The 14041-nt window shown below is 39.4% G+C and overlaps 1 protein-coding gene across 1 annotated transcript in view; it reads left to right on the forward strand.

Moving 5' to 3' along the window:
* The first annotated feature begins 1202 nt into the window (after positions 1-1202).
* The window catches only part of LOC148847901 (Nucleotidyltransferase family protein), a 31232-nt gene continuing 18393 nt past the window's right edge, over positions 1203-14041 (forward strand). Inside the window, exon 1 of the mRNA XM_088950641.1 lies at positions 1203-2829. Within this exon, the coding sequence (XP_088806767.1) occupies positions 1510-2829 (1320 nt within the window). The 5' untranslated portion in view covers positions 1203-1509. The remainder of the gene's footprint in view (positions 2830-14041) is intronic.

The following is a 14041-nucleotide window of genomic DNA, read 5'->3' on the forward strand; positions in this document are numbered from 1 at the left end:
TGGGCCATAAATCGGGTTAAGCCATTTTTTTTAAGTTTGAAAAAATAATGAAAATTTTAACATAAATTAAGAAAATACAAAAAATAAAGAAGTTATTAAAATTTTATTTTAGACCGTGTTGTACCATGGGCCAGGCTGGTCCGTGGGCTAAGTCTTAGGCCATGCCAGACCACGAAACAGGTTAAGCCTGTTCATGGACCTAATAGTTTAGCCCGACCCATTAACAGTGCTAAATTAATTAATTAAATAATTTGAGATGGTCTTTAACAATCTTATGTTGATAATACATAAAGTTTTATTTATTTATACTTGTTTTACTAAATTATTTAATTATTTAATAATTTAATAATATAACAAATTATTATTGCTATTAAAGTAAGACATAAAATTGCGTATATATTTATATATATGTACTTTCTCACTTGATTGTCTATTTGTCTCATCTGTTTTATAAATTTATTTATTTATTAAATTAAATTAATTTTTATTTAACTATTTACAAATTTTCCACTGTATAACAAAAAATAAGACAAAAGTTATCAGTCCCTCTTTCACTCTATTACCGGATGACCATGATTTATTTATTGTTTTATTTTATTAAATTAAATATATTATTATCTATAAATTTTTACTTATTTTAAATAGATATTCTTTCTAATGAACTTTTAATTAAAAAATTTACCTTTCACAAATTTTTTTCCGCACTTACCATCATGTTGCAGGGTCCTCCCCTACTTAGAATTAACAAGGCATATAAATAATTTAAGAAACCATATATCATATTTAAGCAGTTTAATGAAACTTTGCAGAGAAAAAAACAGTAGTTTAATAATTAACTTAAAATATAAAAAATCATGAGAGCCAGTCTAATCCATGCTCTGACTTCTGAAACTTTTCACGTGTCCATTTTGCGGATCAAGATGAATTCCTAATCAAGGGTCTCGATTGTTCTTGTGTCCATACGACTACTGAGAGGTCCCTGGAGTGCGCACTTACCATGAACGAGTAAACCATGAGTGCTCTAAACAACTAATGAGTGCGCGATCCCACATTACAAGGGTAGTGTGGGGATTAAAAAATATTATAACAAAAAATTTTAACGAAAAGCTAACGAAATAGGTTTTCTTTCATGGTCATAGTACAATAGGGTCTTTATTAGCAAAACAAAGTACAAAGAGTATCCAATAATACAGGGTCTTTGTAATTTATCAAAAAAAAAAAAAAAAGAAAAAGGAGAGAGAACCAAGAGATTTTAGATTTTATAGGGAGAACGGAATCGTCGAACCTAACTCGTTGAGAATCGGTACCGCTGTGACTCTGCAGTCTGTTCTGACAGTTCTGTCAATTCGAGTTAGAGGGGTTTTTCTTTCAATTTTTGGATTTGGCGACTCTTCAGAGTGCAGACTTCATGCTTGAGAGTTGAGTCTATACTCTCTCTTATCTTCTTCATGGTAAATATGCTTTAAGCAAGACATTACTTTAGATTCTTCTCAGCTCACACTGACTCCAATGACCGCCGGCGGCGGGGGAGCGTCGCCGCCTCCTCCCCCTACTCCCATCTCTGGCGGCGAATTCCTCCTTCAATTGCTTCAGAAATCCCCTCAACCCCAGATACCTCCATCAACACCACCAAACACCAGTTCTTCTTTAACCCCACCTCAATCTCTCCCCGTCGATCCCCATCATCCTCTTGACTATCTAAATGATCCCGCCGTTGCAGCAATGGGCCCCACCCTTCCCTCCCCGCCGTGGCCCTCCAACGGCCGTGATCTCCACCCTCCTTGGTCTAACGCCACCAATACTCCTCACCCCCTTAACGCCCATCTCCCTCCGTTCCCTCAGAACCCTTGGGCTTTCCCCGGCTTTCCACCTCCAGGAACCGACGGGCTTGATTACCATCGCAGTTCTCGTTATCCCGGAAATCACAGGCTCGTTGCCGAGGAGCTTCAAAGGTTAGGTCCTTTTGGTAATCTTGTCGCTGGTGGAAATCCGTTGCAGCTTCAGCAACAGCAGCAGGAGAGCATGTTAATGTTTGGTTCATTGGCGTGCGAACTTCGGAGCCACGAGGGGTTATCGAATGGGAATTCTTCGCAGCCCCCGGCGCTAGGGGTTGATGGTGTGAACTTAGAGGCGCAATTCAATATTCGGAAGGATCAAGAAGGGGTCTTGGGGAGCAAAACCTCGTATGGTTCGGAGTTTTGTTCTCCAAGTTCTGTTAATTCCAGTCGAAATTGGCAATTTGATAGTCCTCAGCAACGTAACCCTGTACTAAATGAGCAAGGAAGAGTAGGAACCGCATTGGGGAGAGAGCAACATCCTGGTCCTGGGTTCCAGAGGTCTGTTCTGCCGGAACCCAAGCGAACACCGCCTGGTTTTCCAAACAAACCAAAGGGGACAGGGCAGCGTGGTTCTTTCAGTGGGAGACGAGACTTTAACCATAACGTGGATAAGGAAGCGGCTACTCAGAGTGAGATGAACCATGCTGTCTTTCCATCTTTTGATAACGATGGGATGATAAGAAGACAGACACCTGAAAACACTCGACTTCAAGATGATGCATCCTCTACATTACGGCTCCATCGTCAGCTTGATCACCCCGGTCCTCCGTCGGGAAGTAACCTGCATACTGTTTCAGCATTGGATGCTGAAGAAGGACGCTTGCCCCCATATCCGAGTCGAGAAGAGAGGAATAAAAATGAGAAAGGCGATAGAGCTTATGGAAGGGTTAGTTGCCGTGAACAGGATGCTTTGGCTGAAGAGCTTATGGGTTCTTTGATGCTTAGGGATGGATTGGACAACAATAATGGAGTCAGGCAACCTCGCGATAGGGTAAAAGATTTTCCCCCCTCCCCCCACCTTTTCTTTTCTATTTCCTGCATTCTTTTCTTTCTAGGTAAGTAGTAGTTTGTTAAACATATAATCCTTAGGTAATAGGGATTTAGTAATCTGAAACTAAACTCAATTTATTAAGGCTTGTCTTAACTGTATGGTGTTGGCTACATGTATCCTGTTCTTCCATTCTCCTCTGTTCCATGCCATATCCATTGCTAAGCTATGGGCCCTTAAATCATTTCTCACTACTTCAGCCCATGCCCTATTTTAGTTGTCTGAAACTATGGTAGCGGAATTTGGTTCTATTATCTTTAATCTGTCTGGACGTGAATGATACCAACTTCAAACTAGTTCTAATAATTAATTGAGTGTATTAGGTATATTATGATTGGTGATTTCATCTTGGAAATAATATGGTATGGAACAGGTGTATCAGAAAATCTGTTAAAAGAAGTATCATGAAACCCATTTTATCTTGAAGGAAATCAACCATGGAAGTTGTCTTTTTTTGTTTGAACACTTGATAGAAAAGCGTAAGAAGAAGAGGAGAGATCTCCACATGATTTAGAGACAAAATATGAAAGAGTCCCTACAAGATTATATAATGAGTTTTGGGAAAGAAAGGAGTCTCGAATATGTATTTAGATTTTGGATTTAATTAGGGACTAGGAATAAGTAAGATGGTACACTAACTAGTTTTAGAACAACCTGAGGCAAAGCTTCTAGAATTTTTAGTTACAATGGGCCTTTATCAGGGTAAGCCCATAATCTACCCATTTACACTAGTCCCGGATGAATCAACTCAGGATGTGCATGAGGAAGTTCTATGGTATATGGTGTTTTCTGATGACATGCATTCTGGTTTTCAAGACTAGAGTGGATTACATGCAAAATTAGAAGTATGCAAAGATAATGTAGACTGTGGAATCAAAAGGCTTTAAGACAAGTAGGAATTACAAATAAGATAGGTATGTGCAATGCAACTAGCAATAACAGGTGACAATAAGGGTACAATTAAGATAGGAGACTAATAAATACCTCAAAGTGACAACTTCCCTTTTGTTTGATAAACTGTAGAGGAAGATATTGAACATGGGTGTTCCCATGGAATTAGAGCACAGTAGATTAAGTAGGAAGTTGTATTTACATTGTTTTGCAACTGGAGAGTACCAATCAAATTAAGAGGTAAATTTTGTAAGACAATTATAAGGCTCTTAATGCTATATGGAACAGTATGTTGGATGGTTAGCAACATGCCCATAAGATGAATGTAGCTAAGATGAAGATGCTAATAAAACAACTAATGAGTACGTTGTATTAGTTAATAAGCTATTAGACTTTATTTCATTTTCATCCATTTTATAAGTAAGCTAATACGAAAATAATATAGCTAATTTCTTCAGCCCTAATTTTTTGAGGCAAACAAAGAAGGGGGAAACCTCCTCCAAATAATAGAATGAAGTAGTACACTTTTTCACACTAAAAGACAAAATTGTCATGGAGTGGAAACCTCCTCCAAATAATAGAATGAAGCTGAACTTTGATGGAAGCTCCTTGGGGTAACCCAGGAATGTCAGGAATTGGAGGTGTTTTCAGGGATTCAAGGGGTAGAGAGTGGTAACCATATATTCAGTTCCACTTTGAGTGGCGGATTCTCTAAAAGCAAAAGTGATTGCATTGCTTGAAGGAATGGGGATAGTAAAGCAATGTGGCTTCCAGCAGATGGAGAATGAAGGGGACTCAAAGTTGGTGATATCTTGGATGAATGACAGCAATCCTGGGGTGTGGGGTGTGGATATACAGGCACACTCTTAAGAGAGAGAGAGAGAGCATAGTAAAGGAGTTGGGGGCAACCTTTAGATGGGTAAAAAGGACAGCAAATGGGATGGCTGAGTGCTTGGCTAAACAAGGGCTGTATAGGGAACGACTGTTTTGGGCTGACTTGTAAATAGGTTTTATTACCTCGTAAAATGGCACACCTTATTTGTATCAACATCACTATGTAATGTGTTATTGTGCTTTAATCCAAATGAAAGAATGAAATCATTTTACTGATAAAAAAGTATATTAATATGACAAAGTTTACTACTTGTAGACTAAAGTTTAAGGTTATACAATCAAGTTTGATTTTGAAGTCAGTTGAACCACACCTAATGATTCTTTTACCCACAAATGATGGAAAATAAAACAAAGCCCTTCGAAAAAAATTAAAAAAAACTAAAGAATGTATATGAGCTATGATGCCCATATAAGGATACAATTATTGATACAGGATATGGGGATACAACTCTCCATTTCCGAAAATCCTGGACATGGATATGGGTATAGGTATCCTATGTGGTAATCTAGTTTTTGATGTCAAATGTTATTTTTCAAGACTTATGTCTTGCCAACTTTAATTAATTAAATTTCTAACATGTGCATATACTTCTATGGTATAATTTATTAAGACATACCACTTTACAAGTTTACATATCTTGGAAGTGTTAATGCCATAGGCTACATGCAGAAGTATCCTTGCTGTATCCAGTACTGTATCTACAAGTATTTGGATATGATACCAGAACACTAGGTATGTATAGGTGTCTGTATCATAGTATGAACTCTAAGCATTGGTTTTGGGTTAGAAACTTAGAAATCCATAATAGTTGCCATTGGGGCATAAAACATGCAAAGTTTTAATAATTTGCATTGTTTTGTTGACCTTGGTTGTGTTGCATAGATTGAAGAAATAATTTACAAGTAGAAGAATAAACATGAGAAAATTGAATGGGTGGAGCTATGCAGGATTAGTGTTTTGAAAGTGAGAAGTACAACGAGTTCCTAGAGCCTAAGTTTCAAGGTTAGGTGTTCCCTTAAACAAAGCAAGGCACCACTTTTGAAGAAAATATAAAAGAAAACTCAATATACAAGAGTATGCAATCCAGGTTAAAGAAAAAGAATATTCCAAAAGTCTATTATCTTAGATTCTCAATCAATTAAACTGTTGATGGTTGGCAGACAATGGTTGGATTGTGGGGGTTGACCCTACCCTAGGGCTTCTTGATATACTCTCTGGAAAGCTATTTATGGTATATATATTTTTTTGATGAATAGCTATTTATGGTATATTGCTTTCCATCCTTTAAACTTGATGCCTATGCAGGAAACAAAGTGTTATTTTGGGAAGATGTTTGGGTTGGAGAGACTCCCCTTAGTGATTGGTTCCCTACTATTTTATTCACTGTTAGAAAATAAGAGAAAAATGATCTCTTCTGTTTCTACTGATAATTCCTGGGACTTGGGATTGAGGTGAGGACTATAAGGGTGTCAGAAATGACAATGGTGTTGCAAAGAAAAAGGACAAATTTTTGCCTTTCACCCCATGTTTGTAGCCTATACTTGGGTTCTGGTGAGACGACCACACACTTATTAATATTTTGTCCTTTTGTGCACTTTATTTGGTCTTGGTTCTCTCTCTCTTTGGTTGCAGGTGGACACCTCCCCCGGATGTGGTAAGCCTTTTTGACCCAAGCTTTTTTAGGCAACCAAAGAGGCGTGGTAGAATTATGTGGAGAGCCACAAGAGTAGCTATACTGTAGTCATTCTAGGAAGAAAGAAACAATATGATCTTTAAAGGAGTGGAGAAATCCAAGGAGGAAACTGTAGAAAGAATAACCATTATGACTATCCATTTGTTGAAAACTTTGGATTTGTTTAAAGATTTCTTAGTCGAGGACATATTTAGGAATTGGGGAGTGGTTAGGGGTGGATTCGAGCTGAGCCGAGCTGGATACTTGGCTATTCGAGCTCGATTCAAGCTAGAGACTTGAGCTCGAGCTTGGCTCAGTTCATAGCTCACAAGTTTGAGCTCGTCTTGGCTTGAGCTCGACTATAAGCCAAGTTTTTTTTTCTTGAAAAATAAAAATTATATGTATAAAATTAATTTTTTATTTTCTAGACAAAAATTAAGAATTATAAAAATTGTTTACTATTATACATAAACAGTAAAAATATTACATTATAATTATTCAATATATATGTATATATATATTTATATGTATGTGTATTATGTACATATATAATAAAATTATTTATTTATTATACAAGGCTCGCGAGCCTCACGAGCCAAGCTTCACTGGGCTTGAGCTCGTCTCGATTATCAAACAAGCCTATATATCGGACTCAAGCTTGGTTCGAATCTTGATTTAAACCGAGCTGGGCCAAACTTTTCACAAGCCGAGCTCGAATAGCTTGTGAAAATCTTGGCTCGTGGCCACCCCTAGTGGTGGTGGCAGCTACAACATACACAAAACCTATTGTGTAGGAGCTATGGTCCCCACCAACACAATAAAGAATAAAGTTGAACTTTGACAAGATCTCTCTAGAAGTAACCTGGGGCCTTTAGTTATAGGGGGAGTATTCAGAGATGGAGAGGGGAGAATTGTTGCTATGTTTTCTGGGCCAATAGGGAAGGGGGACTCATTGAGAGTGGAGGTGATGGCTTTGCTTCAAGGCGTAAGATATGCCAAACAATTGTGGTTACACCAAGTTGAGATAGAAGGAGACTCTAATTGTTAATGGATTGGCTGCAATCAGGCAAGTTGGGAGCATGGATGTATCGACATCCCATACGGGAAATTCTCAATATAACATGGGAGATTGATGTACGCTTCAAGTGGACAAGAAGGTCAACTAATGGTCTGGCTGGTACCTTAGCCAAACAAGGGACTGTGAGGTGTTCTGGGCAGTTTTGTAATTCATATTGCTTGGCTCAACACCTATATTAGGGGTTGACAATTGTATCTTAATTTTGTAGTAATGAAGTTAACATTTCCAATAAAATAAAATAAATTGTCGTGTTATTAACATTGAAGATGTAGCCTTGTACATTCAAATCCAATATAGGGTAAGCTGTTTTTTTGATAGATAAAATATCATATTTCCATTAAATCAGAAAGAAATTACATAATCAGTCCCTTGGGAAGGCACAAGATGCTGCCTCTCCAAACATGAAGCACATAAAATCTTATAACACAGAATCTAGTGCAAAATGTACATGTGTACTAAAACACAATTACATCTCAGCCCAAAGTAGTGTTTCCCAAGTTGTGCCCTGTTTTGCCAAGTTATCAGTGATGGCATTAGCTGATCTCCTCATCCACTGTACAGTAACAGTCATATTCCTTGTCAACCATTTGTATTTCTTTAGCTCATTCTTGTAACCCCACGCAATGTTCTCCGGATTATTTAACCACTCCATCACTACCTTAGAGCCCCCTTCAATCAGCAACTGCTCCACACCCAATTCTTTTGCAAGGAGGACCCTTTGCATGCCATAGCAGCTAGCAATTCTGCCCTAACAGAATTCCCAACGCTCAATGGGCCAGAGTAGAGAAGGATAATCTCTCCAGGCTCGTTTCTCAAGACATCTCCCATCCCAGAGGGCCCTGGGTTGCCCTGGCTACTCCTGTCAAAATTCTGCTTCAGAAAACCTTGAGGAGGGGGGAGGGAGGGCAGTTTGTAGAGACCCTTTCCTTTGATGATGAACAGCTTACTACTGCTAACCAGTTCCTCCATAAATCATTAAAGGAAATTTGGTGAAACAGTTCCATAGTCTTTAACCATTGTATTTTTTTTTGATAAATGCAAGTAATTTTATTAATTCAAATAATGGAAATACAATCAGCCTAGGAAGAGGCACGAGATGTTACTTCCCCTGAGGACTGAATCATATACACACTAAACACGCCCAAGCCTGAAACACAAATTACAAAGTAGCCCAAAACAGATCTTCCCTTGACACCCCTTGCTTGGCTAGAGAATCAGCCATTGCATTTGCTGATCTGCTGACCCACTGAAACCTGACAGTCATATTTCTTGTTATCCATTTAAATTTCTTTAACAGATCCCTGTAGCCCCAACAAGCTGTATCTGGGCTATTCGGTCAGCCCACTACTATATATTGCTGTCTTTGTCTCTCAGAATCCCACCAATTCTGGATGGCCCTGAATTACCTTGGCAGCTGCCATCAAAATTCAATTTTACCACTCCATCCTGTGGGGGTTTCTATTCAACTTGTGATTTGTTCTTGGTGGAGACTGTAGAAGCCACTGCTTCCTACTTTCTCCTTAAGTCATCAAAGGAGAAATCTGCCAACAATTGTGAAGATTTCAACCATGAGATTGTCCTTGTCAATATGCATTCCTTGATTTCAACAAGACTTCTTTCCTTTTCTTGAAATATTCTAGCATTTATCTCCTCCCATAAAATCTGCAAGGTAGCGGCTCTGATTTTCCACATTAGCTTCCCTCTTTTTGTCAATCTCCCAAGAGCAGCCAGAGTGAACAGTAGCTTTACTTCAGAGGGCAAGTTCCACCTGCACCCAAATAAGGAAACAACCCAGTTCCAAATATTGGCAGCAGAGGAGTGATATCAGAAAATGGTTACAGTCCTCACCCTGCACTTTACACATAAGGCACCAATTTGGGGACAGACACCTAAAAGGTTTATTCTTTTGCAAGTTTTCCACAGTCTTGATCTTACCATAATAAGCTTCCCACAGAACACTGCTATTTTGGGGGGTATTGGCCTAGACCAAACCTCTTTAACAGGGAAGACCTGAAAGGAAGGGTTAGAGCAAAGGGCTTTAAAGAAAGATGCACAAGTGAAGGAGCCAACCGGGGTTAGGGCCCAGACTCTTTTATCCGGGTTAGTGGGGTCCAAACACATTGAATCCAGAAGCAACAAAAGCTCTGAAACACAATGAAGTTCTTCATCCCTTAACCCTCTTCAAAACCCAAAATCCTATTTTACAACCAAAGAAGGAACCATGGAATGGGTTTCTTTTTAAAGAGGGAGATGGAATAGAGAGAAGGGAAACAGTCTTTTAGGGGTTGAGTGCTCACCCAAGTATCTTCTCAAAAAAGAATGGAGTTTCCAGAACAAGCATCGTACCTTACAAAACTGAGGAATTTAGGGAGAATGCCAGAGATAGCCTTTCAAGGTGTTGTGAGCAAAGCCCTTCGGGATACCCCCGCATCCCAACCTGATCCAGAACAGCCATGGATACTTTTCACTACTTCATGCCACAACTTCTCCCTCTCTAGGAGCCACTTCCAGAGCCACTTCCAAAGCCACTTACCTAAAAGAGCCTCATTCTTATTCACCACATTCCCTAAGCTTAGGCCTCTTTTTTTGCTTCGACTTGCCACCTCCCACGGTCCCACCTAATCAAGTGATATTTTTTCTCTTCTCCAGGTTCCTATAAGAAGACCCTCATAAGTTTTCCAACCTCTTTGCCTCCCTTTTAGGAATTCTAAAGACTGACAAGAAGTATAAAGGCAAGTTGGCTAAAGTTGCTTTAATCAAAGTAACTCTACCATCCATGGAAATATAGTTTCTCTTCCAAGCTGCCAATCTTTTTTTGAATTTTCCACCACTGGGTTCCAAAACCTACTTTCCTTTGAATTTGCACCTAATGGAAGTCCTAGGTAGGATAGAGGCCACTGAGAGCAAGTGCATTCTAACAAGGCTGCTATAGATTCTATCTCCTCTCTATTCAAATGAACTCCCACAACACAACTCTTCTCAAAATTTACCTTCAAGTTTGAAGCCCTCTCAAAGTAAATTATTAAATCCTTCAGATTCTTTACCTCCATCAAATCACAACCTTTGCAAAAGATTATTATGTCATTTTCAAATTGGAGATGGGTTACTGTAACTCTATCTCTACCTATTCTCCACCCTCCTAGAGATCTAGCTCTATCCACTTCTGAGAGGAGTCTACTAAAAGCATCGGCGACTAAAGTGAAAAGGAAAGGTGACATGGGATCACCTTGTCTCAGACCCCTACCAGCTGGGAAAATGTAGTCTTTTAACCATTGTATTGCCCTATTCAAAATGTAGTCTTTTAGGGCCTGGCTGCTCCTCCCCTTCTCTTTGAAGTTTCTTGCATTCCTTTTTTCCCAAGCTGTCCATATCAAAGTAGCTCTTGCACACCTCCACATTCTTCTTCCTGTTTTATGGGGCCAAGAAAGAATAAATGGGTTAAACCATAGTTGTCAAGGCGACAAGGCGCCCTTTGAGGCTTGCCTTGCCTAACCGCCAAGTAGTTTTTTACTTCCTACTATAAAATACTTTTTTGTTCATTCTTTTTTGATATTATAATTATAAAATAGACGTTATTAAACTAAAATAATAATTTTGTGTGTTGATATACTAATTTCTTTTTATTGTTTTCATTATTTATTAGGGTTTAATCAACACAAGCATTGCTAAATGCTGTATTGAACCCTCAAAGACGTCAAAACCTGAACCAATAAGTAAGGAAGAACTTAAAATTTTATCTAGTCAGCACATTTTATTCTTCCATATATTCTTCTACTTCTACTACCATTACTTTTTCTTTTCTTCTTTTCCTATAACAAAAACAAGGGTTCATCCCCTATATTTTTTGAATTTTATTTTCCTTCTTTTTCTTTTCATGAATATGTCGATTTTCTATACTTTAATATGAACTTTATACTTTTCTTATGAAAATTATGAATAATTATTAAGGAAATATGGTTATGGTACCTAGGGAACTACCCTAGGATCTAGGGGTGGATTTGAGCTGAGCCGAGCCGAATACTTGGGTATTCGAGCTCAGCTCGGTAAAACATTACAAGGCTCGAGCTCGATTCGAACTGGAAATATAGGCTCGAGTTCGGAAAACCATATATTCGAGCTCGATAATAAACTAAGCCTATTTGAGCTTGAGCTCTAATGGATGGTGTGGTGGTCTTTCTGGTTTTGGGATTGATTGTTACCTTTGAATGTTGGGTGGCTGGTTACAGTCTTACAGAGTAGTTGATGGGAGATTAGGAGTCAATCATTCCTTCCAACTCCGAACTGTCAGATCTATAGAAAGGATAAAGAAAAACCCAAAATCTGAGAGATTGAGACTGTGAGAGGTAACAATACTGTCGGGCGTTCGTCGGGTGTCGGTTATGAGAGACTGAGAGGTTGAGAGCTATGAGTAATGCTGGTCCGCCGGCGTTGGGTGTCGATTTGACAGAGTCTGAGAGTGAGAGAGCTTGAGGGTGAGGTAGGGTCGCAGGCTTGCATGCAAGCCGCAGCTCACAGTCTCATAGTCTCAGAGTTGCAGCTTCGTAGGGAGAGGGAGGATTGAAACTAAAAGGGTTTCTGGCTTGTTTAATTGATTTTTTCCCTCTTTTCCTTTGGTTTGGTATTTGGTAATTGATTTCTTTATAATGTGAATGGGGCCACCAAACATGTGTATTCCCACCAATAAGATTCTTTCCAGAAGATTAATATGCATAATAAGTGTTATATACACGTAAATCTATATATATATATATATATATATATATATATACTCTCAATACATATAGGCTCGACTAGGCTCGCGAGCTTAACGAGATGAGCCGTATCTTATTCGAGTTCGGCTCGAATAAGATATGAGCCATGTATAAAACTCAAATTCGGCTCGAAGCTCAACTTGATCCGAGCCGAGCCGAGCTCGAATAGCTCATGAAAAGCCCGGTTCTTGTCCACCCCTACTAGGATCTATGTTTTCAACATGAAAAAGACCATTGCCTAGGTGACTAGATGACAAGGCGCCCCCCTGTCGCCTAGCCTTGCCTTGGCGCCTTGAAAACTATGGGTTAAACAACATGGTTACTTCTACTGGCATCTCCCACCTGCACCCAAACAAGGAGAAAAACCAAACCCAAATCTCTGCAGTGACACTACAAGATAAAAATAAATAGTAACAGTCCTCACCATGTGATCTACAAAGATTACACCAGTTAGGTGAGATACAAAGAAAGGGTCTTCTCTTTTGTAGGTTATCCATAGTGTTAACTTTCCCATGGCACGCTTCCCAACATAAAGCCATAACCTTAGGGTGGAACAGGCCTGCACCAAACTTCTTTGAAAGGTAAAACCTGTTGAGAGGGCGAGTTGCAAAGTGACTTGTAACAGGAACCACAGGAAAAAAACCCTTTTGGATGAAGGGCCCAAATCCTCTTATCTGGCTTTGAGGGGTCTAACCAAATCTTCTCAAGGAGACAAAGCAAATTAGACAAACACTAGATTCCCTCATCCCTTAAGCCTTTATGGAAACCAAAATCCCAAGTCAAGGCTGACGGGTTTAACACAGAAGGAAGGAATTTTGAAATCAGCTCATTTTTATACAACGAAACAGAGAACAAGGATGGAAAGAGGTCTTTAAGAGGAATATCCCCTGCCCCAAGTGTCTTCCCAAAACTGAACAGAATTACCAGAGCTTACATCATACCTGTCATAACTGATGAACTGTGGGAGGAGTTTGTGAATTGCCTTCTGTGGAGTTGCCAGATTAGCCCTCCTTGATGCACCAGCATCCCATCTGTTTTCTTTGCACCCATGAATACTCTTCACCACTTCATGCCAAAGCCTCTCTCGCTCCGAAGGCCATAGAAGGGATCACCATCAAGGTTATATACTGGCTGAAATCGCTGGACCTGTTCAAGGACTTCTCTGTAGATGACTTAATTAGAGGGCGGAACACAGTAGCAGCTTCTTCCTGCTCCTCTTTAGCTATCCAAGAGGACTGGTCGCCCCCATTATCTGAGGCTGTTAAGCTAAATTTTGATGGCAGTTCTGTAGGTAATCCAGGCTCTTTGGAATTGAGGGTGTTTTTAGAGATGGGGAAGGAAAAGTCCTGGCCCTTTATTCTGGCCTGATAGGATTGGGGGGACTCTCTTAGAGCAGAAGTTTTGGCACTCCTACAGGGGCTCAAGCTGGCTAAACAGCTGGGTTTTCAGTAGCTGGAAGTGGAGGGAGATTCAAAACTGGTAATAGGTTGGATGCAAACAAACAACTTAGGTGCCTGGTCCCTTAGACAACCTGTAAGGGAGATTATGCAACTAACAGGGGAGCTTGAAGTCAGGTTTAAATGGACTAGGAGATCAGCCAATGCAATGGCTGATACTTCAGCAAAGCAAGGAGTTTGGGCCTGTTTGTAATTTGATGAGGGGTCACCTTGTTTTTGAAGGTGACAGTTTGTATTAAGTTTTCTTAAAGATTTAATGAAAGTTACTGTTTCCAATAAAAAAAGGCCACCTCCACAACCACTTCCCTAGCAGTGCCAGATTCTTTTTTACCACATTTCCTAGGCCTAATCCCCCTTCCTCTTTGCTTCTACACACAAATCTTCCATTTTATAAAATGATCTTTTTTACCC

Source organism: Nelumbo lutea, chromosome 6 (genome assembly GCF_056320005.1).
Source record: "Nelumbo lutea isolate HS-2025 chromosome 6, American lotus-T2T, whole genome shotgun sequence".
In the NCBI taxonomy this organism is placed as follows: Eukaryota; Viridiplantae; Streptophyta; class Magnoliopsida; order Proteales; family Nelumbonaceae; genus Nelumbo; species Nelumbo lutea.